We start from the raw sequence: 27,376 nt of genomic DNA on the forward strand, positions 1-27,376 counted from the left end.
TCAGCATCCTGGTACTTATGAGGCCTGCCCTCAGGGAAACTAGTTAACTCAGACTAGCCTGCTCAAACGCCCTGGCAAAGACCAACAGCCCAGCCCCCTTGGGCCACCTGATCTGCAGGCAGGAGGGAGGGAGGGGGGGCAGAATTTAAAACACACCAGTGGAGTTCATGGTCCAGAGGCATAGGCTCCCTGAGGGAGCACCCCCCTCCTCTCCCCGCACACCTCACCCCCTCAGTGAGCACTTCCTTTTTTACATGATACACGATGTTCAATTATCGCCAAAAACTTACAAGACTCAGCAAAAGGCAAAACACACAGTCTGAAGAGAAAAGCAAGCATCGGAAGAAGACATGGTGGGGACACTGGAATTATCCCACCAGGAACTAAGAACAACGAAGATTAAGATGCTAAGGGTTCTAACGCAGAAAGCAGACGGCATGCAAGAAAAGACCGGCAAGGAGGTGGAAATCCCAAGAACTGAAAACCGGGAGAAACACTAACAGAAATGAAGAATGCCCAGAATGGTGTCGATAGCAGATCGCACACGGCTGCAGAGAGAATCCCAGCGCTACAGGCCTTAACAGCATCCCTCAAGGCTGAAAAGACAGAGAAGACACAACACAACATCCAAGGATGGTGGGGACTGCACAAGGTGTAAATACACACGGTGGAAGTACCAGAAGGAGAAGAAACACAAGAAAGAGTTCAAGCCATGATGACGGAGAATTTCCCCTAATTAATGTCAGACACCAAAACCACAGATCCCGGGAGGCTCGGAGAACACCAAGCAGCATAAATGCCAAAACACCACATCCGTGCACATCGCCCTCAAACTATAGTCAAAGTTAAACTTACAGCTCCCTAAGAGAGCCCAAATTTAAAAGTGGATAGCAGAACTGAACAGACACCTTACAGGTGGCAGTAAGCACGTGGACACACGTCATCCGCGAACTGCTGACTGAGACACTGAGGCGGCACCACACACCTCGTCCATCAGCGAAACCCGATCAGACACCAGCAGGCGTGGCAGAAGATGCCCCACAGGGGTCCTCCCTGGGGGACCATGTGCGGTTTCTTACAGAACTGAGAACACGCTCCCCACACCACCCAACAATCACAGTCCTTCGCATTCACCCAAACGAGCTGAAATCACGTCCACGAGAAAACCTACGCACGCGAGTTCACAGCTGCTTCGTTCACAATCACCAACACCCGGAAGCAAGCGAGAAGTCCTCCAGTGGGTGATGGACAAACTGGTCGGTCCAGACAGCAGGGGACTATCCCGCATGAAGAGGAGAGCCAGCAAGCCTGAGAGGTGCTGATCATGGGGCCTTGGCAAAGCTCCACCCTCTCCAATGTCAACCTCAAGCTGCTCTAAAATAAGTCGAGTCTTTTTAAAAACGTCCAAAGAACTAAAACAGGTATGCCTAAAGAATTAACATACATAAACAATGACACAAATACACTATTTGACCATAAAAATAACCAAATGGTGATTGTGAACTGAAAGGTGTGATAAAGTGAAAAATCCACTCGAGGGGCCCAACACTAGATGCAGATGTACAACAATCGGCCAACAGAAAGGACAAGAGAGACCCTTCAGTCTGAAGAACAGAAACAAGTGAAGAAAAACTCACAGCAGCTCCGAGACCCATGGACACCATGACACTTCGCACACACAGCATGCGTCCCAGGACTGTCCCAGGACAGTCCTAAGCCACCCAGAAGCACTAGCTACGTGCCAGCGTCGGTGGGCGGTCTCGACCATCACTCAGGAGCCACAGGACGCCCATCCATCCCGTCCTGCCCGCCTCCGGTCTCGTACCTCCACCCACAACTCTCCCCACTGCTTTCCGCTGAGCCCAAGCGGAGACTCAGTCTCTCACCAACAGTCTTCCTCTTGGAGAACCTTCTCCCATCAGCAGGGTTAAAAATACCTAAACTTCCAGTTTGCTGTGAAAACAAAGCCACGCCAGGCAGTGTGAAAAAGCTCTTCTTCTTTACTTTACATGTTGTATTCTGCTCTACAGTTTACTTTTCTACATCGTTTATAAATACAGAATTCAAAAAAGAGGAATTCATTCCTGGCTTAGTCACCAAAGAGTGGCAGACCCTGGGCAAGGCCTTTAACAGCTAGAGCTATGTTCTCCCTGTAAAAGGGGTGCTACACCCAAAGAGGGTTTCCATGGATTCTGAGTTATGTCCATAACAAGTACAATTTTAACATGTGCTATTTACCAACACAGCTTTATGAAAACAACAATTTGGATGTGATTCTGAGGTCAAGGTGTTTTCCCATCCTTCTCAATGAAAGAGTGGCTGACTCAGAACAGCACCTGTGATATAAAGGCACTTCCCTGCCCCCCCCACATACAAGAATAGTTCAAAGAAAGAAATCCAAAAAAGCACTGATGATGCTTCAAGCTGAAGAGGGTTACAGAACATAAAATGCAAAGGACAACAACTTACCAGGACTTCTGGAAAAGCATGGTTGCCTACATCCGCAAAATCCCTAATGGAGGCAAGACTACTGCAAAGACCAGAGAGATGACGTGGGCTCCAGGGGCGGGGCCCTGCCTTGCTTCCTCTAACAGTTAGGGTTAAGTGGACACAACCTCAGAGAGGAGCAGCAGCCCCCTCTCCAGAGCAGCACTGTGGATCCGGACTGGTACTCCGCCCAGGACACCTTCCCCTGGGCGGAACCCCGGATCTCACAGAGGAACACGAGGAAGAGGCTGCTCCCCAAGCTCGCCTCCTGTGAGGCCCTCAAGCACCCCAGACCACTCTCACTGTGCTTTGGACACAGAGCCACACACGTAACACATCGTATACTAACGAGCAAAGCAGAGGAAGAGCCACGTCATGTGGACGAACATCCACGACGAACATCCGACAGAGACGCAAAGAGGGTGTGGACAGCAGAGCAGAACCAGGAGAGGCAGGCGGCCCCTCGGGTACGGGCCATGCTGGGGAGCCCCGCACAGCTGGGCTGAAGTCTGCACCCAGATGAAGTCAGAGAAGCAGAGGCTGGGACTCAAGGACTGCTCGGGAAGAGGGCCTGGTGTCGACCACACGTAGAAATCCAGTCTGAGGCAGCAAGCTGAGTCCACAGGACAAGAAGAGTGGAAGTGAAAGGAGGCAGAGGCAGCATGGGGATGGGGGAGTGGGGGGGTAGGGGGACAGGTGCTGGCTGCCACATCCTGCTGCCTTCACCAGGGCCTGGCACAGAGCAGGGGTCCTATCACCGCGCGTCAGAGCAAGGAGCCCTCCCGACGTCACCCTGCTCTGGAAGGTCGGGGGCCAGTGGGAAGTGAATGGTCGGCATGCCGAACACGCAAACTCACAGCAGAGGCTGTGGCAACAGGTCAGCGCAGCAGAACAGACTTCCGTCCATCACGCGTCCTCTCCTTTTCCTACAGGAGCACAGGAAGTGAAACACTCAGATGCTCAAAGCAGCACCGATCCATAGTGGTTTCACTTCAAGGACACACAGGTGTCACGGACTCAAGTGGACACTGCTTCTCAGGAAGCGTCCTGTGCAAGACCAGGAGCAGGGAAGAAACCCAAAATGCACACTTTCCACGGAATGGAAGACAGAGCCACACTCACAAAGTGTACTACGCTGGTTTATCACACCAATATATGCCAGCCATTTCGAAGGTGATCCAAATAATACCATTTCCTATTTCTGCAGTCCATGCAAGGGTTTAGGGACCAGGAAAGAGTAGACTATACACTAGACCTAGCATCACGGGTCTTTTTTAAGCCCACATTATTGCTCACGTTAAGTTTCATAACGTCGTGTTCCATTCTGAAGCACTTGTCTTCACTGAGTGCGACGTATAGATGCTCTCCTGTAATTGCACACTACCCGATGCACGGATCCATCAATCCCGGAAGAGACTTTATGTCAAGAAACAAGTAAACTAGAAACAGTACTGATCTGAAGTACTTACAATCCACCCAAAGCACAAGTAAAACGCCACGTGGCGCCTATAAATCACATCGTGCGCTTTTTTACAATCTCGCTTTTGAGGACTTGAAACAGTAGGAGGGAATACTACGTTATGTGACAACAGAAGGGTATAAGTCTACTTAAGTAGTAAACAAAAATGTAAGATCGTGGAAGATTAGAAGAAAATACACCAGAACGTTAACGGTGGTTGTAACTGTGCAGCCCACAACAGATGATTTCTATCTCCTCCTTCATACTCCACACCATTTACCTACAGTCTACACTGCAGAGTTTTAGAGACATTCAAAAAAAAAAAATAAGTTATTCTTAAAATGGGTTTTGCAGGTACTCACCACGTTGTAATAGCTCTTGTTAATGGCAGTAGTATCAAATCCTTTGGGAGGGCTCTTCAACGTTCCTGATTTAGGAGACACAGGCTTTTCTGAAATGAAAACGTAACGCAATTTTACTGACCAGTACTGGAGACCACACACACCAGCCCCCACAGCCCAGAGCTACTGGTCCAGGGACCTCCCGTGAGAGCACCAGCCAACAAGGGTAGCTGCCAGAGGCCCGCGCCTCCCTCGTGCTCATGCCCTGAGGTCAGGGAGCCGGCGTCCCCCCCCAGCCCGTACGTGGCTCACCCCGTACTCCCTGCTCGGGCTCGGCGTCTGACAGGCCATGCTCCCTGACTGTCAGCAGAAGAAAGAGCACGAGCATGAGCTATGCTAACAGATCACAAGTGCAGTCAAGATAAAATACCAGCCGATGCAGGCAGATACGTAACGATGTTAAAACACCAAGACGCAGAGTCTGGGCTACACGTCCAATTCAGAGCACTCACAACGCAGGTCTCTCCAAACAAGTAGGATCTGGCTCAGTGTGATAAGCCAAGGAGGAGGAAATCCATCCCGAGCAGGGGCAGAAAACAAGAAAAACCCACGGAGCCTTAAGAACCTCCACCCCAGAAACCGTAGTGCGAGCAATTGTGATTACTCGAGGGTTCAAGTATCTGTACGCTGCCCAGCGTTCATTCAACACCTGTTCAGGAGATTCGCCAGCAAAAAAGGGATCAAGGAAGCATATGCCGACTGCCAGTGTGGCCCTCAGGGTGGGTGGGCGTGTCAGTCACTGGCTACCGGGGCTGGAGAGCAAACTGGGGTGGTTGGGGTGGGGGTGGGGGGAAGGGCAAGGGCATTCGAGGAGCAGGTCACACACCCACCTCACCTGAGTCAGTCAACGCTCTGTCCCTCTGGTGTGCTGTGCTCAGCACCCTTCCACCCACCTGCCCCAAGTCTCTGCTAGCTCCCTCAACAGTGCCCTCAATCCCAAACACTGCCAAAGTCTCGGGTCCCCACTTCCAACTGGCTGCTCAGTATTGCCGTTATCTGCCTTGCAACAGAAACCCAGAAATGCCTGAAATCACATGCACTAACTGTAGGCCTTCACCTTCCTATGGAATGAATGGTCTGTCTAAACCATCCTTCAATGCCTCACTTGCTTTTCCAAAAGGTTGACAATAAAGCACAAAACAGGTGTTGTTCCTAGTTGAAAGAACTCTCTGCTCACAGGATGAAAACAGAACTCCGTGAGAAATGAACCACTTCTGAGCCCTTAAGAAATATCAATGTGTTCTGGCTAACACACATTCCTTCCCAGTCTCGCACCTACAGGTAGGAATTTAACTGTAGAAGAAAAAATTGACATGCTTTTACCTTAAGAAAAACGATGCCTTTCACCTTTGGAACCCATCATTTAGGGGACAAATACAGATAAAAATAAAGGTGAGCACTGAAGCCTGAAAGACGGTCGCCGGACCACAAACACCAACGTGTGTGCTATTACCTTGGACTGGATTTATTTTAAGTTGTTTCTTATTTCTGAGAGAGAGAATATGTGGGGGAGGGGCAGAGAGTGAATCCCAAGCAGGCTCCACGTTGTCAGCGCAGAGCATGACACAGGGTTCAAACCCATGATCTGTGAGATCGTGACCTGAGCTGAAGTCAGCCGTTTAACCAACTGAGCCACCCAGGTGCCCCTGATTTATTTTTTATTTTTTATTTGAGAGAGAGAGCAAGCGCACAAGCAAATGCACATGCGTGCATGAGCTGGGGAGGGCAGAGGAAGAGAGAGAAGGCTCCACGCTCAGCACAGAGCCCGACCCAGAACTCCAACCCACGACCCTGGAATCATGACCTGAGCCAGAATCAAGAGTCAGACACACAACCGACTGAGCCCCCAGGTGCCCCAGCTTTAAATTTTAAAAGCAAATAATCTGTCAAGTGCCTCATTTAAGACACACCTCCCAACGGCACAGATAACATTCAACTAACTTACTGGGAGAACCAGGAGAAAAGGCTTTTTCACAAGAAGTAGCGCCAGGCTACGGCACCGTGTAAAAACAGAGGGCAGGCAGAAGACAGCCACCCAGTGCAGGCGGAGCCCAAACACGCGGTCTCCTCTCCCGTGGAAAAGGGAGTCCACAACTCTGCCGACGGCTACAGGGGAATCACTGCCACGGGAGGGCCGGGAACATCTCCCCAAACCCCGTGGGCCCTTCCCGACAGAGGGCTCCAAGGTAAGAAACCCCGGCACCGAGCGGTCAGAGAGGAGCCGTGTCTGCCTGTGGTGCCACCAACCGCAAGGCACCTCCGTGGCAGGAGGCCCCGAGGGAGGGAGACCGCTGCCCTCCCACAGCTAAGGCGGCGGGGTGAGGCCAGGGCTCCGCAGCTCCCCCGCCGACAGCCACAGCAGGGCCCGCTCCGCACTCGTCCCGGGGCCCCGGCCCTCAGTCACACGGGGAGGGGACGCTCGGTCAACACGCCGGGCAGGAGGGGCCCAGGATGCCAGGTTTGCCTCAGGAACCTCTGTGCAGCCCGAGGGAGCCCTCCAGCACCTACTCCCCACCCGCCCCCTCCCCCTAAAATAACACCACCACCACCCCACCCACACAACTTAGACCATAATATACCAGAAGGGAAGTAATGGCCAATTTTAACAAAAGTTGCGCCCAGGAAACGTTAGAAAACACTCAGCCTTCCCAGTATCTTAAGAAAAATAAACCATTTTTGGCCCATCCGATAGCTAAAGATTGATACAATTCACTGGGACTGCGAGGAAACCACGAGAACATAATTTAGTGCTGTCCTACCAGGCGCCGGAAGATACAGATCTTCCCTTTCTTCCAATAAACTAAGAATGCCAAAAACAAGAGAATTTAACCATGAATATGCTAAGTGAATAAAGGAGGAGGGCACTGCAGAGACCAGACACAGCCCTGAGTGACAAACAGGAGGAGCTCTTGGGGACCCTTCGGGCAGGCTGACAACGAGAAGCCTATCCTGCTCGCCAACCCAGACAAACAGCGTCTCGCAAGGACGCGGGCTGGGAGACACAGCCCAGGAGAAATCCAAACCCTGAGCCCGCCCCTGCGGAGGCATATGGTCCAAACCCACTCCAGCCCCCAAAGGGCCCCAGGGTGTTTGCCCAGGGAAAGAAAATCTCTGGGAGCCCCCGAGGAAACAAATGTCCCTCCTCTCTGTAGGAATGTTTCCACAGCCCAGGGCACAGAGGTACCCCCAACCAAACCCCCAAAGACACAACTATAGCAAAGTTACAGCTCACGAAGAACTGAACCCAGTATAAACAGATACAACATACAAAGGAAATGGAACACCCAAGATGTTGAAACAAGGGGAAAATTTAGGAGACCATGGAGTAAGTATATTTAAAACGCCTGGAAAGAGGGGCACCTGAGCGGCTCAGTCGGTTAAGCGTCTGACTCTTGATTCTGGCTCAGGTCATAATCCCACGGTTCATGAGTTCGAGCCCTATACTGGGGTCTGTGCTGAGACCTGACAGTGCGGAGCCTGCTCGGAATTCTCTTTCCCTCTCTCTATCCTGCTCGCCCCCTCTCTACTTAAGTATTAAAAAAGAAAAGAAAAGAAAACCCCACCTGGAAAGAAAAGAGCCATAATGAATAAACAATGCACCACAAAAATTAAAAACACCTGAAAACGAAACCATTTCTGGAAATGAAAACTCTGGTCACCATCACAAGTAAGAGGAGACAGTGAACTCAAAGATCTGAGGAGTGGACTCCAAATGAATGAAATCCAGCGAAACAAAAAATACAAAAACCAGATTAAAAGCCAAAGAAGGCAAAACAAGACAGCTAATAGGATTTTCAGGAGAAAGCAAAAGGAACGAGCAACATTACTGGAAAAGACACTTTCCAGAAAAGACATCTTGCGCCCTGGGCTAGAGCACCACACTACATCCCCCACAAAATCAGAACCATCCTGCACAGAGGGAATGGCGCCTCTAGGCAGCACTGAAGGTGGGGGCCCTTGAGGAAGCCCACACAGGAGACACCCCCCTTATCCGTGAGGTCTATGTTCCCAGAACCCGGGAAATGCCCCAAACCGAGCATACCAAACCCTACGTGCACACCTGTGATAAAGTTTAATCTGCAAGTTAGGCACAGAAAGAGATTAACCAGAACCCAACAATATGCTCCAATAAAAGGTACGTGAACGTGCTCTCTCAACGTACCTTGTCCTGTACTCTCCCACTCGTGAGGTCTTGAGGGGATCAAATGTCCACCGAGGAAGGGAGCTACGTGGCATGGTGTCAGGCTGCTGACCTCCCAACGCACGCCGCTGCTCCTGGACCTCGGCTGACCCGGGGTAAAGGCCCGCGAAAAGCAGGTCCGTGAATGTGCCTGTGCCCACAGCCCTCACCCCTGGCCTGACTTGACTATCACAGGCTCTTCCCTGCTGCCTACTTTGGGAGAAGGCAAGCTTGGGGAAGACGAAACATGAATAACTGGTTCAAAGGCTCCACATCCCCTACTGCCCCTGGCTTTGAGGGGTGTCAGTGACCCAACAGAGCCTGCTGCCAGCCCCGAGAACCACTAGTTCCAACTTTCTCCTACTGTCCTCTGGACAACAGCTGTCACCTCGCTCACGAGCCCCACGCCGGTCATGTCACCAGCTTCCTAGCAGCCACAGTGCCCTCGACCCTTTCCGTGGTCGTGGGGATGTTGTGCTAGCGACACATGCTCAGGAGCCCCTGCGTGGGGACCGTACTGGCCCTGCTCTGCAACTTGATTACCCAAACTCGCCAACACGAAAGCCGAGAGGGTCACTGTCTCTGCTCATACCGAGCTTGGACAGTGAACACTCAGATCCCTCCTTTCCTCTTCCGGAAGCCTTACACGGTGGATCCCAAACATGGGCATCTTAGCCCCTGACACTTCAGTGCCCGTCAGACTGGGACTGATGACAATCCAAACATCAGGCCACGATCACACCTGACAAAGATAGGAATTCCTCGTTATCACCTAGCACCCAGTCTGTATTTACATCTCCCTGGACTCAAACCTGTCACAACATGACTTTGTGAGGCTGGCGTATCTGACGCAGGAACCAAGTGAGACCCACACAGTGTGTGCGCAGTCACGCCTCTCAGGCTTTTATTTAGTGCCAGCGGGGAGCCTAGCAGACCTTCACCTTCTCAACTGTCTACCACATTTTCTATTTCAGGAACCTCAGGTAAGCTTCGTGATTTCTGGAAAGACACCTTGGTTTTGGTTTTTCACTCCCCCCCCACCCCCTCCGGTCCCCACAACAGAGTTCACTCAAGTATTTGCTGAATGGATGCTGCCTGTGGTTTCGGAACCAAGGGCAATCATAACAATCCTGATGATGTACATGGAAAACACAGCTGACTGGAGGCAGGATGGAAGGGTGGAGAAAGGTCAAGGCAGGTCCTCGTGTTACAAAGCGGGGCCCCAAGGGATAACCGCGGCATGCACACCAGGTCCATGGTGAGGCATTACCCACGAAGGGAAGCAACAGAACAAAACGTAAAGCCCAAGCTGAGGAGGAAGCGAGGGGACCAGGAAAACCAGGAGCCCCGGGGGAGGGTGTCTGTGGGACCCACGTCCATGCAGAGCAGCCCCGCAGACGGGCAGGGGCAGTCAGGCAGCTGCAGGGCAGATGTGGAGGCCGGGGGTGCTCTTGTCATCCCAGCTGTGTCCTCACAGGCTCCCACCACCTACCAGGGTCTCATCCCTGATACCGGGGGATATCACCCCTGACCCCTGACTGCTGTCAGTCAGCTGACCTAGGGGATAGGTCCTTCAAACAGGATGTTGAAGCACAGTCCCCAGAGAGTGGAACATCCCCTAGAGCGCCCACCAGCACAGCTGTTCGGGAAGAGCACGCGGTGTTCATCTGGAGGAACACTCACCCCCACGTCCCAGAAGAATCCCAAAGCATCTCACCCCAGAGCCCTCCACCCGTCTTTCTGGGTTCCCCCCCACCACCGCCGCCCCTACAGGCCTGAGGTGCAATCTTACATTTGAGGCTCTTTCCGCCTATTATCAAGTGTGCATCTGGAAGAAACCGTACAGACAGGCCTACCCTCTAATGCAGCCTTATCCTGGGTGCTTTCAGAAACCTCCCATCACACGTGCATGTGCACATACTTTTCCAGCAATACGGAAATCAGTTGCTACCTCTGTCCCTTTCCCTACATGGGTTATATTCGTAAAACTTCTTCCTTCCATAGCCGATCGATCATCGCACCTAAAACCCAGGTCGCTTTTTGATGCCAGATGTAAACATGGCCCCCTCCACCCCAGCGGCACATGGGTTCTAAATGCACAGTCTGGTGCGAGGCCTACCACCCACAGAGCGTCCATGCTGACTTAACGGTAGCAGCGACCAGCAGCCCTCTCCCCACCCCACCCCCAACCACTGGCCTCATCGCCTCTTTCCTGAGGTCTCCCTTCAATTGAAGAAATTCTCCAGAGAGTGTGGCCTGAAACATGCACGTGTGTATACAACACAGAAATCCGTGGGTTTTAAGTTTGATTTTGAGAGCACATGCTCGAGCAGGAGAGGGGCACAGAGAAAGGGAGGCATAATCTCAAGCAAGCTCCACATGGTCAGTGCACAGCCCGACATGGGGCTTGAACCTATGACCCTTAGGATCACGACCTGAGCTGAAGAGTCAGATGCTAACCGACTGACCACCCAGGTGCCCCAGAAATCCATGGTTTTGCACATCAGAACAATGTGCATGGCAACTAAATGCGGAGCAACGAGGGTGTCTGCTGTGAGGTAGCAGAGATTCAGGGAGGACAGGGCACATGCGGCAAGCAGTGGAAATCCCTTAAGCGTATTCTTGGAGGACACCAGCCTGCAAAGAGGACTATCCGAAACAAGAAAGCACACACAGGTCAAGGCACACACACACACACAACAGCGAAGCCTGACAGCCACACTGCCATCTGTAGCTGCCAGAGGGCAAATGATCATGGCTACCGACACCTGCAGGAAGTGTGAGATCAAGTGGACATTCTTGAGAACTTACCTGGAAAAAAGCAGCCCAAAAGGGGTCAACTCAGGGAGGGTGGTTTTGTTTATTCAACAAATACATTCGTAAATCAAAAACTTTAACAAAGAGAAACTCACAATTTAGAGGAAGTCAGTGTTTGTTTCACAAGTAAACGATCCTGACATGATCACCAGTTAGGATCGGGCACACTCTGTTTACAGAAAATGAAGAATTACACTGTAAATGACAATGCTTATCTTAAATACACCCTTCTAGAAGGGAATCCTATTCCAACATCGGAGTCACAGAAATTACTCAGAAGTTACAATACTAACATGTTACTGTGACTGTGGACTTCCATTCTTCACTGCTGTAAGATGATACTGTAAAAATACGATCTCACATCTTTCGGTCTCAAATGCCCACATCAAAAATCAGACAGGAACAGGTTTCCTTAGAATATGCACAGATAGTCTGTGAACACAGGATGGGAAGTTATTTCCAAAAGGTTATCCCCTTGGCCCCACTGTCAGCTAAAGAGGAAAGTGGCATGACAGACCACCAATCTGAGCAAGTCTGTTATCATTTGCACTTTACAGATAAACTGAAAGATGTGAAAATTCCCAGTTTCTTGGTCTCCATTCAGTACAAAAACTATGGATCCCATGGGACCCAATGCAGTTACAAGCATGTTTAAAGGGGTCTCTCTCACGCCCGTGCAGACAGAAACATGGGGTAAGACACAAAACTTGGCAGACAGTGATGCAGTTGCCCTGACACAAGTCCACACCGACAGACATGGAAGTTTTTTTGGTTTTTTTTTTTTTAAGGATTTCTAATAATCTATACACCCAACATGGGACTCAAACTCACAACCCCAAGATCAAGAGTCGCACACTCTGCTGACAGAGCCGGCCGGGTGCCCCTTACACATACTGCTGCTGTTGTTGTTAAGCAAACTCCACCACCAGGAATGGCCGGTTCTTCTTAGAGCTGCATCTGTCTACACCCAGCACCTCTCTGGCTGCACACTCCACTCCGAAAGTGGGGCCCCACAGCAAGACATTCATGCCGCACTGCCAGACTCTCTAAGGGGGGCAGCACACCATGGAACCACCTACCGCCAAGAGCAGTCCTGAGCCTGCTCAGATCCTTTTAGAAGTGACTCCCCAAAGTCACCTGAAGAGGACCCTGAGACCCACAAAGTATCCTTTCAGTGCAATTTTCAAAGGGTAAAACTTTGAAAACTCCCTGAGGAGAAACGTGCACTCTTACTATTACAACTCAAAGTCAGACCAAACTTCCCATTTGAATGTGTCATTCGTAGCAGAACCCGGGACCTGGAGTCAGCAGACATGGGCCCAGTCAGGCTCCACGCCAATGGCAGGTCCCAGGCACCAGCACTCGGTGCCCCCTCGCCCCTCGTCCTCCCAGAGAGGGCCAGGGCAGCACTCTCAGCCCAGGACACCAGGGGACCATAGGACTGGCCAGGCTCTTAGCCCAGACTCGACCTGTCCCAGCCTCATGCTCACAGGCCAGTGCCGGGGCCAACCAGTGACTACTGGCAAGTCCGATGAGCCATACGCTAAGCTCCATTTCCCAGCAGCTGAGTCCAAGATTGAGACCACACTTCTGTCCCCATCAGCCGGACACCGGTGCGGTGAGGACAGCTGGCATTAGAAGGAGGATTCATACTTGCGCCCCGAATATCCCGATGTCTCCTGGGGCTGTGTGAGGACTGAAAGAAGCACTTCAGACAGTAACCAGAACACAAGCAGCCAGAACACAAGCAGCCCAGGCACTTACTGTCAACTTTACCGTATGAGAAAAATACAAACAGCGAGGTACCATTTCACACCCAACAGTTAACATGGGGGAAAAAAAAAGTGGTGCCAAGGACGTGGACACACTGGAACCCTGGCATACTGCTGGTGGAAAGCACGACAGGGCAGCTGCCACGCAGGCGGCATGGCAGTTCCCCACACGCTGACCACCCTGTGAGCCAGCAATTCCACCCCTAGGTATAGGCCCAAGAGGATGGACAGGACTCAGATCTCACCCAGGACCACAGAAACCTTATTCCCAACAGCAGAAGGTGAAAAACAACCAAAATGTCCAGCAACAGATGAATGGATAAGCAAACTGTGGTTCTGAAACAGAAAACAGATACAGCCAGGGGTCTGCGCCTGGTCTGGGCCACAGGAAATGACAAAGGTCCTGGGAGCTCTGTATCAGGAACCGTGACCAGAGAGCAAGTACTGGAACAGAACAGAAGATGTTCCCAGCACTCTGATCCCTTAGGAAGTTACGAGGGTTTCAGAAGCTCTACGTGAGGTCACTGGATTGCTCGGTACAGAAAACTCACACATCTGGTGACAGAAGGGCTGGGAGAGCAGCGCTCAATGACAAGCTCCATAAAACACAAGGATTTTATACACGGCTGACCCTCCAACAACAGAGTTTGAGCTGCACGAGTCCACTTTTACATGGATATTCATCAATACACTGCAGTACTGTAAATGTGCTGGCTCTCTCATTTTCTTTTTCTTTTTTTTTTTTTTTCTTGAGACAGAGACAGAGCATGAGCAGGGCAGGGGCAGAGAGAGAGAGGGAGACACAGGATCCGAAGTAGGCTCCAGGCTCCAAGCTGTCAGCACAGAGCCTGATGCGGGGCTCGAACTCAGACTGTGAGATCATGAACTGAGCTGAAGTCGGATGCTTAACCGACTGAGCCACCCAGGTGCCCCGGCTCTCTCATTTTCTTAGCAATGCCTTAACTTTATCGTAAGAGTGTGGTACATGGGGAGCCTGGGTGGTTCAGTCGGTTAAGCAGCCGACTCTTGATTTTGGCTCAGGTCATGATCTCATGGTTCATGAGTTTGAGCCCTGCCATCAGGCTCTGCGCTGACAGTGAGGAACCTGCTTGAGATTCTTTCTCTCTCCCTCTCTGCCCCTCTCCGGCTCTTTCACTCCCTCAAAATAAAAAATAACATAAAATAATTATCACAAATACAGAAAAAGACAAATAATACATCATCAGCAAAAGCACCCAGAGTGATACAAATTAACAGCCTGAGGCACCTGGGTGGCTCACTTGGTTAAGCATCCGACTTCAGCCCAGGTCATGATCTCACGGTTTGTGAAGTCAAGCCCCACATCGGGCTCTGTGCTGACAGCTTGGAGCCTGGAGCCTGCTTCCGATTCTGTGTCTCCCTCTGTCTCTGCTCTCCCCAGCTCACTTGCTCTCTCTCAAAAACAAACATTAAAATAATTTCTTTTTTATTAACAGCCTGTATGATAGAGCAAACTCCCAAGTCCTAATTTTAAACTGTTACCATAACCGACTGAAATGCTACTTTTAACTACGGATCCTTCATGCCGGCACCCCAAGGCAGGGGTAAAGTAAAAATCACTCTCCTTGAAGAACAACTAGAGAAGAAGGAGAACCCTCAGCCCAGGGCCATCTACACAAGCTTAGCCAGGGAGGGAGAAGCCCTCGAGTGAGTGCAGTCACCTGTCCTGGAGGACAAGCGGCATCCCTCTGCCCGCACGCCACTTACCACTGGGCTTGACCTCCCGCACGTAGTTGCTGGGAAACCAGCCGGTCCTGCCATTGTGCGTGCCCTCCCACCAGCCGCCCTCCTCGACCCGCGTGACGTGGATGATGTCGCCTTTCGTAAAGGAGAGCTCGTCTTCATTGGTCTGCTGGAAGTTAAACTTCGCTCTCACCACCAGTTGGCTGTTGCTATTATCAGTCATGTCCTAAAAAGGGAAGAGGGAGAGAAAAATTTCATGTGGTCTGCCTCATTACAAAGTGAGATGTTTTACTAGTATAAGCAGAGTGCAGCTGCCCCATTCCAACAGCAGAGCACTTTTTAAGGTAGACAAGCAGGTTTCCGACCTCCCTGCAGTGCCCTGACCACCACCACCTCGTTCCAGTCCCAGAGGAAACTCTCTTAGTGGTTTTAAAGGTCTTTTTCTGGCCACAGTTACACTTACATAAACATGACATACTTTCATGTACACTTACATCAAATTATACAGTACATCCTTCAATACAATGTACAAAAAGTTAACACACTGCGGTGATTTCTAGAATTATTTTAATCTCAACTGTGTAACTTAGCTGTATGGCTGCGCCAGTAATTCTGTTACTAGATTTAAGGTTATTTCTAGTATTTTTCTACTGCAAGACAAGGCTGCATTAAAACCATATGCACATCTTTGAACACACCTGTAAATAAACGTATACCTTAAATTCAGGTCAGAAAACATGCGACATATTTTAAATTTTAGTACCTATTCCTAACTGCCCTCCAGAAAGTTTCTCCTCACACTAAACTACATTCCCACCAACAGTAATTCAGGGCTATTTCTTTACACGCTCACCAGCACTGAATATCACCAAGCATTTTTATTTTTGCCAAACTGCTGGGAAGAAATGGTACCTCCTTTCAGTTTGAATTTTTCTCAGAGATTAAGCCTGTGTGCCCACTCTGAAAGGTGGGAAGAGGAGGCAGCCCGGCTAGTTTCTTTCTATTTCCATCTATCCCAGACTAGGTGCTGGAGAGGCTTGTAACCGGGAACCACCAACAGAAGCAAACTAAACACATCCCCAAGAAAAGCCTGATCTCCCGGTGAAAGGAGAAGAGGGGCAGAGGACAGGCCCACCCACCGACAGGGGGCGTGCCCTCAGTCTGCACCTGGGCGTCCACGGGGATGGGGAAGAGACATGTCCCATGTCCCACCGAGCACCCGCTTGCACTGGTGACATCAGCAAAGATCAGGCCGGGAGTCCCTGCTCCACCCTTACCAGGTAGCAGCATGTGGCCCCATCTACCCGCCAGCGTCTCAAAGAACTAGGCTCAAAAAGGAAAAAGAACTTACAAAATTTACTCAAAATAACAGTGAAAAAAGAGCCCCAGGAACATGTGGAAAATGACGGACCTGAGACTGGCGTCACCGGTGTCGTGGAGGAGAAAGCAGTGCTGAAAGGCAGTATGAGGAATGCGGCTGAAAACGTCCCCAACCTGAAGACAAAGCCACAGAGCCAGGAAGCCGCATGGACCCCACAGGGAAGGAGCCTAGAGAAACCCGGCTCAAGTCACATGGTAAAGACACTTCGGAAAACAAAAGAGAATTTTCACATTGGAATAAAAATACGGCTGTAGTTACGCGAGCTCTCCAGCACTTCCCGGCCCATGCGCCCTCTCTCTGAGAAGCTCCTATAAGATGCACTCCTCCTCAACAGGGGGGTCGGTCAAGAAAAAGCAGAAGAGGGGGAGATGGGCTTGGGTCAAAGGGAGGGTGGGGTGACACAGGAGGACGGCTCAGGCAGCATCTGGCAGGAGCCTGGCTACAACCAGGAGACTCAAGTGGCCACAAGACGTCAGGGCAGTTCCCTGGGAAGAAGTGAGAAATCCTAATGGGTCTGAATGTACAAGAGATTCTTAGAAACCGGCAAAAGATGAGGGCTGCAGTCTGCAAAAGGCGCACAGAAAACTCCAACAGGCAATGATTATTTACTCCAGAAAACACCACGCTTTCAGGAAAGGAAGCACAGTGATCACACACACCCTGGCCATCCTGTGGGTCTGGGACATGGTGAGGGGACACTGACCGGACCCAACAGAAGCCATGGGGGCACTTGGCCAGGAGGAAGGTACGGGCCAGGATGCAGAGCGAGACCCCGACCCCGCTCCATGACAGGAAATCCACACTGACCACACTGCAGGCTTAAATCCAGCTTCACAGAGGCGTTCACGGAGACAATACAGGCAAACACCCGGGGGCCCGATGAGCAAGCGGGACCTCCTGCACCAAGTCCGGAAGGACCCGAGTCTAACCAGCTGCGCACGTCACCAAACCGGAAGACAGACAAAGTGCAGTGGTGATAGAGCTTCAAGAGGAGCAGACAGTTCTTAGAATGTTTATTCTTTATTTAAATGTGTATTTTACATTAACTTATAAAAAGTTAATTTAAGTACATGCGTTAAGTGTCTTATCTAACCAATTTAACACTTCATACATACTGAATGTTTAATGCTTAGAATATCCTAAGTATTAACATGAAAAAAAGCTCCCTTCAGCACTGGGCAAACTGAATGAAAGCTCTGGCTGACATGCTGCTTGCTTGGCGCACTTGAATGGCGAGGGACAGCTTAAAGGTCACCAGCCCCGCGGAGGCTCCCTGCCCCCCACTCCCCAGCGATGGCACAGGTCACAGCCCTGGTTAAGGAAACCGGATCAGGCTGCCACATGGCATCAGCTCATCTCTGCAAACCATGGTCACCCTGCATCAGCTGTCCACCACGATCTTCACCCCCTCTCCTTCCTGAGACCCACCCTGGGCAAGCTGGCTTTGTGTACAACCCGCACAGAGCCAATCCCAGGGATCCGTTAACATGTAACCAAGAGCAGGGGCAGAGCGGGCCCCAAGGAGGTCGAAGTACCCCCTAGGAGCGACCCTCCAGCCAGCCCAGCTGTGTGAGCTCAGCCACCAGTGCACAGGCCCTCTCCAGGCACAACACCAACCTGAACGTTACAAATTAAGGCGACTACACTCTCCCCCCACGTCACCAATTCTCTGCACTCAGGCACAGGTCAGGTGAACACCACTGCCGCGTCTTCCGCACAGAAATAGCCACTCCACAAGGACAGGGATGTCCCAGGACAGGTAGGAAGAAAGACACAGAGGACAGGCAGCCAGCCTAGATCTCTAGAAGTTTAGATCTACCTAAACTTCTGATGCCACAAGTGTCCAAGGATTCAGCAAAGATGTAAGCTTAAGATGTTGTTCTAAGGAGTGTTACGACCACAAGATGCCAGAGACAGGGTGCGAGAGGGTGCCCCAGACAGGATGCCGCAATGGCTCCACACCATCGTCCAGCCTCAGATCCCAACACTCAACAGCGGCATTCAAGTCACTGCCGCTGATGTCGGCAAACTGGAGAGCAGGTATTTAACCGCTCTCCTCTTTGGGATTTCTCTCCTTCCCCTATTTAAAGGCTCTCCTGCAACTGAAACTCATCAGCTACCTGGGTTCAACCTGACACCCCACAATAGTCCACAACACAACGGGCTGAGCCAAGAGCAGCCAGTCACGGAACGAGTGCACGCTGTGCAATTCCGTTTATGTCCAACACAAAACAGGCGAAGTTCATCTTTACAGTCAGAAATCAGGACAGCAGATGCCTTTTGGGAAAAGCAGACACAACAAAGGTGACACCGGTCAGGTTCTGCTTCTCGATCTTACACAGGAATGTCTGACTTGTAGAAATTCATCTAGCTGTTTTCTAGATGTAGGTTTCAGGTCACTAAGTCAGTGATGGGTGGACACTGTGGGGCCCACTTACTGTACCTCGTCTGGGAGCAGTAACCTGTACCCACCACACTTGCCCCTCACAGCTGCCCTCTGAGGCCTACAAAGGCCCACCTGTCAATATCATGCACACCCAGAAATGCATCAAGTGTTTTATCCCACGTTCTGAAGTCACCCTAACAACCCAAAACCATGATGTCCTGGAATACTACCTTCACACAAGCCCCATCCTCCCCGTTCCCTGGACGGGGTAATCTCATTCACAGAAGAAAAGCTGGTCAAGGAAACACCCAACTTCTCTTCCAATAGCTAGTATTTCCCTGTCTTGCAAGCTTAGGTAAATACTGTAACTTCTCTACACTTGCTTGCTCATAATGTATTTCATCAAATAGAACATGCCAGAAATTAGACAATACCTTTTATATACTCCAAATGCTGTCGATTATGACATACCATCAACTTTAGGACACATGCTACTTTTGAACCTGTGAGAAGGTTTCAAAAAAAGGTCTCAGAATTGCTGAAATGCGGTACAGTGAAGCGGCAGAGGTGGTGGAGACGTGACCAGCGTGGAATGCGTGGACACACGGAGGTGCAGGTCTGAGAAACAGTCCTGGGAGCGCAGGGACCAGGGCTGGCCCAGTCCCAGGTGGCAGTGGGGACCACAGGCACAGGCAGTGCTTGAGGGGCTCAAGGCAGGACTCCCACAAATGAAGGGTGGAGGCAGCAAGCACCTGACCTCACCACTCCCCGCCAACAGGGAGGGAAACTTGGGAACCCAAGGTCATACTTCTCAGGAGTCAATGGATGAAGACCCTGGCCACAGAGGGACAAGAGGAGTCCCAAGAGCAGTCAGTACAGTTTATTCACCAGTGAAGGGTGAAGTCAGCCCCAGACCAGAGTAAAAACAAGCCCCAAGTCAACACCCTGAGCCCCCCTCCCCTCCAAGGAGCCGTAGTCACTCGGTCCAGGGGAGGGCACAGCATGAGCACAGGAAGAGCTCAGTTTAGCAGAGGGTGTGGGCGGGGGTAAGGGGATCACCCCCAGAAATGAACAATGAGGAAGTAACAGGGAAGAAAGGAAGTTAGAACTTCCATGTCAGTGCAGACCGAACACCAGAACTGCTCAATCTGGCCTCCATCACAAGCAAGAAACCCATCCTGGAGTCAAGGGGTTCAGTGACACAGAAGCGATCGTGCTGACAGCAAGCACTGAGGTGGTGGTCAGGCAACGCGTGCTTAACAGAGGTGCGTGTGAACACGTGTGACCAGGGGCTTTCAGAGAGCACCCTGAGAACACCCGTCCTCACCCTGGGAACGGCAGCACCTCACACGATTTCAGGCTATCGTTTGCTTTAACAAAGACCACAAAATTTACATCCAAGCAATCACCTACTGTTTTAGCTTAATTTTTTATTATGGAGAATTTCAAACACGAAGTAGAAGACAATGGGTAGGTGGAGGTTCACCTATCACCTACTTTTCTCCCTCTCCCCATATTATATTGCCCCTACCCCACCACCCCTCTGGCCACCATCAGTTTATTCTCTATGGGTCTGTTTTCACTTTTCGTTTATTCATTTTCTTTTCGCAGATTCCACATACAAGCGGAATAACGTCGTATTCCACATTCCACCATCCACATTACTGCCAATGGCAGGATTTTATTCTTGATGGCCGAGTAGACTGCGTGTGTATGTGTGTATACACACACGTTTCTCTCACACACACATCTTTATTAACCTGTCTGTGGACACAAGTTGCTTCTGTATCTTGGCTGTTGTAAATAATGCACCTCTGAATTTATTGTAGCATTTATCTTTTTAAATTAGTGTTGGTTTTCTTTGGGCAGATACCCAACAGAATTGCTGGATCATATAGTATTTCTACATACCATTTGAAGAACCTTGATATGGTTTTCCACAGTGGCCGCACCAGTTTCCATTCCCACAACTGTGCCAAGGTCTCGTTTTCCTCCACGTCCTCGCCAACACTTGTCATTTGTCTTCTTGACCCCAGCTATTCTGACAGAGGTGAGGTATTCTCTCTGGTTCTGCTTTGCATTTCTGTGACAGTCGGTGAGGAGCACCTTTTCATGGGTCTCTTGGCCATCTGCAGGTCTTTGGAAAAAGGTGTATTCAGGTCCTCTGCCCATTTTTTAATTGGGTTTTTTGGTGTTGATTTGTGTAAGTTCTTACTAGATTTTGGATAATAACCCCTTCTCGGAGAGGTCGTTTACAAGTATCTTCCCTCACTCAGCAGGCTGTCTTCCCCATTTGTTAATGGCTTCCTTGGCTGTGACAAAGCTTTTTATTTTGGTGTAGCCCTAATAGTAATTTTTGTCTTACTTGCCTTAGGAGACATACCTAGAAAAATGTTTCTATAGCTGATGTGAAAGACATCACTACCTTTGTTTTCTTCTACGAGTTTATGGTTTCAAGTCTCACGTTTAGGTCTTTAATTCATTTTTTTTGTTTATTTTTGTGTATGCTGAAAGAAACCAAGTGGTCCAGTTTCACACTTTTACAAGTTGCTGTCCAGTTTTCCCGCCACCATTTGCTGGAAAGATGGTCTTTCCCCATTGTATTTCCTTGCCCCCTCTGTCAGAGCCAGACATGTAGTTGTGGGTTTCCTTCTGGGTTCTCCATTTTGTTCCACTATCTACAGGTCTATTCTTGTGCCCTTACCATACACTTTTGATTGTTGTGGCTTTGTAGTGCACCTTGAAAACTGGGATTGTGATACCTCCAGGTTTGTTCTTTCTCAAGATTACCTTGGTTATTTGAAGTGTGTGTGGTCCCATACAAATTTTAGTATTATTTGTTCTGGTTCTGTGACAAGCACTCTCTTATTTTCACAGGGATTGCATCAAATCTGCAGACTGCTTTGGGTAGTGTGGACATTTTACCAGTATGGACTCCTCCAATCCATGAGCATGTTTCCATTTGTTTGTGTCATCTTCAGTTTCTTGCACTGTTTTATAGTGGAGTACAGGTCTTTCACTTCCTTCATTAAATTGATTGCTTTTTTATTCGTTTTGGTACAACTGTAAATGAAATTAACAATTTCTCTTTCTGCTGCCTATCACACAGCTTTAAATAAACATTTGTGCCATTCTTGGGGCACGTGGGTGGCTCAGTCGGTTAAGCGTCCAGCTTTGGCTCAGGTCACGATCTCGTGGCCTGTGAGTTCGAGCCCCGCGTCGGGCTCTGTGCTGACAGCTCAGAGCCTGGAGCCTGCTTTGGATCCTGTGTCTCCCTCTCTCTCTCTCTCTGCCCCTTCCCTGGCTTGTGCTCTCTCTCAAAAATAAACTTTAAAAAAAAATTTTGCCATTCTTGTTTCATTGTAATTTTTAATCCAAGAATTTTCCCTCAAAGTACTATCAGTAACTCCTGCAGAAAAACCGAAGGGCACAGGAAGTCATTGTCGCACAGCAAAAGGGCAGCAGCCAGCAGGGTCTTCCAAACATAGCGGGTGGCAGAGGGCTTTTTATTTCTGCCATTACTTAAAATTTCCCAAGCTCATTATACATTAATCCTATGCTTACTGTGATCTTAGTAACGTGCACCCTTCAACACTACACTTACCCACATTTTACTTAAAATTCTCCATCTGCAATCTAGCCTTCACTTCTCAAAAACCAGTAGTTACAAGTTGGCCCTGGTAAACGGGTGAGGCAACATATTTCTCTACCCAGAGTCTGCAGACTTCTTACATTTTCCCCTACGAGTTTTATAAAAGCTAATTTTAAAACTTTTCCAGGGGCACCTGAGGGGCGCAGTGGGTTAAGCGTCTGACTGCATACTGATTTCAGCTCAGGTCACAATCTCACAATTTGTGGGATAGAGCCCCATGTCGGGCTCTGTGCTGACAGTGTGGAGCCCGTCTGGGATCCTCTCTTCCCTCTCTCTCTGCCCCTCCCCTGCATGTATATGCTCTCACTCTCTCTCACAAATTTTTAAGAAATATAAATATCATCCAAGTGGTTTGGTATTTTTTCCTCAATGTGGATTAAAAACATTCCCAACAGAGCTCTGCAAAATTCACCTAGTATTAAGCCCTTGCTTCATGGGGCCACTGCGGGGGACAGGGGGCCGGGGACAGGAGCGGGGGGTGGGAATGTCATCTGCAAGAGTCCGGGAACAGCTCCTAGAACAGGGCAGACACAGCAGTGGCACCAAGTGCATCGTACATAAGGTCAGAAACAGTAACGAGGCTTCTCTAAGGAAAAGCAGGTAAACAGCAAGGAGTTAGCTTGTGTTCAAAAAGTTCAGGAACATGTAAAACTCTCATTTCCCTTTTGCAGCTTCCTTTTTAACCCTCCTTGAATGAAATTCAAATTCCCTCCACAAAATGCAACTCTAACCGATTTATTTAAGCTAACCGTTAGCTTAACAATACTCCTCTCTGTGTCGAAGCAGGTAGGACATCGGTGATCCCCAAACACCCACGAGTCAGGCTCTCCTTCGGCTCATGCTGCAAGACCACTTGTCTTGAAAACAAGTTTATTAAAACAGGACGTGAAAGCAAAGTCCCACAACTAGCTAATCTAAGTAAGTGCCATCACCCGCTAGCTCACAAGAGGGCTCGGAGCGTTTCCAGAATGACACCTGGGGCGGCCTCCCTGCACACGGCCCCCGTTCCACACCATACCACATCTCTCTCCAGCCTCGCATGGTCAGCTTCACGGCTGCACCCCACGTGCTCTGCTCATGGCCCGGATCCTAACAACTTCCACGTGGATTTTTCCTCACTTCCCAGCACAGTCATGCACCCCCTTCCTTACCCACTTCACCAGCACCCATGACCAGGGAGCCCCTCCTTCACAAGTCACACCCTGACCCAGGAAGGCACGCTAAGCCACACTTCCGGAAGGAGAAAGACCACCTTTCGATTCTTTAGCTGTTAGCCATTTCATCACACGTCTAAGCACTTTTATATTTATTCCCATACTTCCGTACATGTGCACAAAGCAGAAAAAAATACCATCTTACAAGGGACCAGGGAAACACTTTAAAGCACACACATCTCTCTAGATTAACAGATTTAGGAGTCTTAAAATATAACCCCCAAAATACACAAGTCTCTCAAAAGCGGTCACGTGTAAACATCTGGAGAACCCGGTGATGAGCACATACCACACCCCAATGAAGGAACAGCGGGAACAGAGCCAAAGCGCCCGCTGGCTGTGCAGCGCCCTGTTCAGAGGCACGAGCACCTTTCTGGATACACCTGCACAGGCTCCTCTCCCCCAACATATTCCAAAAACCAGCTCTCTCCAACTTACCAAACTTCGATACTGGCCCTGGAACAATTTTGAAGTCCGACTGTGCGAAGGCTGGGCTCCCAGGGAGTCAAAAGACTTTATCCGATGAGATGAGGGCCGGGCACACACGGAGTCACTTCCCAGGCCGATGTCTGAAAAGGTCGTGCACAGAGAAGAGCGAGCTGAGACGCTGGACACCACGCACTCTCGTAGCACACCAGACTCTAAACTGGGGCAGCCCCCGGGGGACGCACGGCCAAAGCAACAAAGCGGGCCATTTATGCAGAGCAGTCCGTCTGCTACCCAGACAAGGTGCGCGCGCTCCAGGAAGTAACTCGAGAGAACTACTCATCCGTCCCTCTCCAGTACAATCTTCACATTTCTTAAAGGTTTTGTAACTGGTTTTAATACTTTCCCTTCCCATGGAAAAAACAAGCCTCTCAAAGTAAGTCAGAGCACCAGCCAGGACTCAACCCCAACACATCACCCCTGCCCACCCACTCCTCCAGGATTAAGCCTCAAAAAGGGCCATAAGCAGCAGGAATCCTCTTGCAACAAAAGACTCCGACTTTAAACCAAGAGAAAAATCCCCTGACAGCTTTTAGCTAGAAACCTGTCTGAGCAGGACGTCCTCAAAATGAAGACAGCCACGCCTTCCTTCCAAGTCACAGGAAGGATGGATGGAAACAGGTACTAAGGGGCCTAGCACTCTCCCCAAGTCTCTTCAGGAGCAGAGACTTAGGCCAACCAACAAGTAAATGTTAGCAACCCGCTTCTTAGAAGTCAGTTGACCAAAAAACAAGGCCATGAAGAGGTTTTCTAAGGAAATCGCCAGAGCAAGATCCACACAGCTAGCATTCTCTCAAAGGCACTACATACGCAGGGAGCCATCTATAAAAATATCCTTAAACGTGATCTCCAGTTCCTATTTTTCTGAAGGATCTGTTGGGGTTGGCTTACACAGGGTCTTACAAAATTTTCTGCTGTCAACTGCAGGTCTGAAGTTATCACAGGAAGGCCCTGATTTCCAGCTGCTGTTGAGGTACACGGGCTGCGGCTCCAGGCTCCAGTTTTCCAAGAGCCGAGCAGGGCTGCGCGCACGGACAGCGGCCGCTTCCCTGGGCTTCCGCCTGGCTCCATGGACACTGGTGTCTGGAAACCCAGTCCTACAACAGCCTCGACAGCCCAGTCCTGAATCCCTACCAGGGCACCTCCAAAGGCCCCTACAATTCTCAGGTCCTGCTTCAGGCTGTGCATAATTGTCAGTGTTTTCTACTACGGGTGGGCACAGGCCTTGGGAATCTCAAGAACAAAACCAGCTCCTCAAGGGCATTTCATGGAGATTCCATGAATCTCCATGAACCCAGCGGCTGCACACTTGTCCTCCTCACCCCCGCCCCGCTGTTGCCGGACTCCACCTTTCAAGGGAACATTTAGTGCAATGAAGGAGTCCCACGACATCCCTTACACTTCCTGTCAGCTGTCTTTCTTCTGTCCAGTTAAAAGGCAAGTATTTATCAATACATCTGGAGACAAGGGTCTTCAAGTGGCAGAAGTGAAAATAGTAACAGACTTTTCTCATTCATTTAAAAGTGAATCTAAAAGGGAGTTAAAAAGACAGGGTCACTTCCAGCACACGGGCCTCAGGAACAAAATTTAAAATCAAGTAGCCCAATATAAGAGCGAAAATTCCTTCCAGCTGAGAGACCATGTCAATGCTGAAGAGCCCCACTGATTCCCTAACTTCCAAGCATGTTTCCAGAAAGGACATCTTACTACATGTCCAATGCTGTCAGGGCACAGGAGCACCACTGCTGCACAAGGAGGAGGGGGAAGCGACAGTAACAAGCCCGGGAGCGATGGGACCCAGGCCACGTTCTATTACAAGGAGCACACGCCCAAGGGCACGGATCACAGCCGGCCCCATCGCCTCCCCTCTCGTCCTCCCCAACTTGGCACCTGTCCCTCAACTGCAGCGAGACCCAGCATGCAGGAGCAAAGCCAAAGTGGCCCTCTTGTCCCCTACCAGCCACCAGAGAAGGATGCCCTGGGAGCAGCAGGGTCACAGTAAAAAAACGACATTTACTTGTCACATCTGCCATTCTTGTCCCGCCTGCCATGGAGCCCTCCATCAGCCCTCAGACGCTCCCGTGAAACTCTGAGGCACAGATGGTTATTAGAAGCAGCTGGCACACAGGCCCCACATGGTGAAGAAACACAACCATGCCTCTCTGCACCAGTTTCTTCTTCCGTTAAATTCCGGGGATCTGATCTACAGGTTTCCATCATTGTATTACCCCCACCGCTACATAATCTTTCTAATCGGCTTGTTCGCCGTCAAGCTAGCATTTTTACAATGTGGGACTAGAGAAGGCAGCTTCACTGCCTAATAACCTTCACAAAATGCCACGAAGTTCTGTTTGCAGAACATCACGTGGGAGGATAATACTAACTACATTTATCTTTGTACCTCCCCCCCCCCCACCTTCTCCATCCTGGTCGCTCTCCCTCCTCCTAGAGTCAGAACCTCAACAACAATCCCACACTTGATCACAGAAGGTCCTATCTTATCAATGGAGCGAATTCCCCAGATAATCCATCTCAACAGCCCTAGGAGGTTTTCAACTTCAAACCGCACAGATAGGCTGGGAAAACGCAGCCACATCAAAAGCCCTGCCTGGGGCTGGGGGGGCAGAGGCAGGTGCTCTGGGTAGTGCCTCCCGCGCCCCTCCCCCATCCCCCACCTCCGTGCAGACAGCCATCCCAGCAAGTAAGTTCTAGGAGGGGGCTACCTGACCCTGAGCAGAGAGCACCGCCGAGCTGGGACTACAGCTTGCGATGCTTTGCCTCTGCTCCTCCCCACACCCCCTCTGAAGGGCCAGGAAAACAGGGACAAGAACTCCTCAGAAAACCACTTGAGGTTCTTATCAAAAGACCCCAAGGTCAACATTCCCCCGTAAACCTGAAACTAAAACTGCGTAGAGGGAAATGGAAAAATAAAAATGACTTTAAGACAGAAGCGCCACTAAGTCCTTTTAGATCCACACAGCTCTCCAAAGACAGAGCTTCTTGGTGCTCAGGGACAGGCAGTGCCTCCCTCCAAGAAATGTGCACAGAAGCTCTCCTGTCCTCCCTGTACCTGGGAGCCCAGAAGAGCAGCACAGGGTGTCCTCAGCTCCACTCACCCCTTCACTGAAGGAGGGCCCGGGCTCCCAACACGGCAGAACCCATACCCTGGGCACCGTCACAGCCCGCAGAAAGCCTGGCCGTGGCAGGGGGTTACTTTAGGGCTACCTCGCTGGCTGCCTCCTTGTCATGGTCACACCTCTCAAACTGGCACTACACCTGCTCCCTAAATGTAAGCTTTCATCAAAAGAAATAAAAACCCAGAGAAAGGTGCTTCTAGCTCCAAGACAGCCTGGGAGTCCACCCACACAAAACACCTTTCTCCTCTGCTAAGGTGGCAGGCAGCAAGCTTTCTGCCCACA

The 27,376-nt window shown here is 50.3% G+C and overlaps 1 protein-coding gene across 13 annotated transcripts in view; it reads right to left on the reverse strand.

Annotated features, from left to right (window-relative positions):
• The window catches only part of ARHGEF7 (Rho guanine nucleotide exchange factor 7), a 135,099-nt gene that overhangs the window by 49,800 nt on the left and 57,923 nt on the right, over positions 1-27,376 (reverse strand). For 10 of the 13 annotated variants that reach the window (XR_008425057.1, XR_008416721.1, XM_019443876.2 and 7 more), the window contains 3 exons: positions 23,910-24,040; positions 14,863-15,064; positions 4,309-4,397 (listed from right to left, as the gene is read on the reverse strand). Coding sequence is in view for 10 of the 13 variants with exons in the window: in XM_019443876.2 (XP_019299421.1) it covers positions 4,309-4,397; positions 14,863-15,064; positions 23,910-24,040 (422 nt within the window). In the remaining 3 variants the exon portion in view is untranslated. The remainder of the gene's footprint in view (positions 1-4,308; positions 4,398-14,862; positions 15,065-23,909; positions 24,041-27,376) is intronic. The other 3 variants (XR_008416812.1, XM_019443886.2, XM_019443890.2) reach the window with 1 other exon arrangement.

The sequence above is a fragment of the Panthera pardus genome, unplaced genomic scaffold (assembly GCF_024362965.1).
Source record: "Panthera pardus isolate Hobbes unplaced genomic scaffold, ASM2436296v1 HiC_scaffold_1, whole genome shotgun sequence".
Classification (NCBI taxonomy): Eukaryota; Metazoa; Chordata; class Mammalia; order Carnivora; family Felidae; genus Panthera; species Panthera pardus.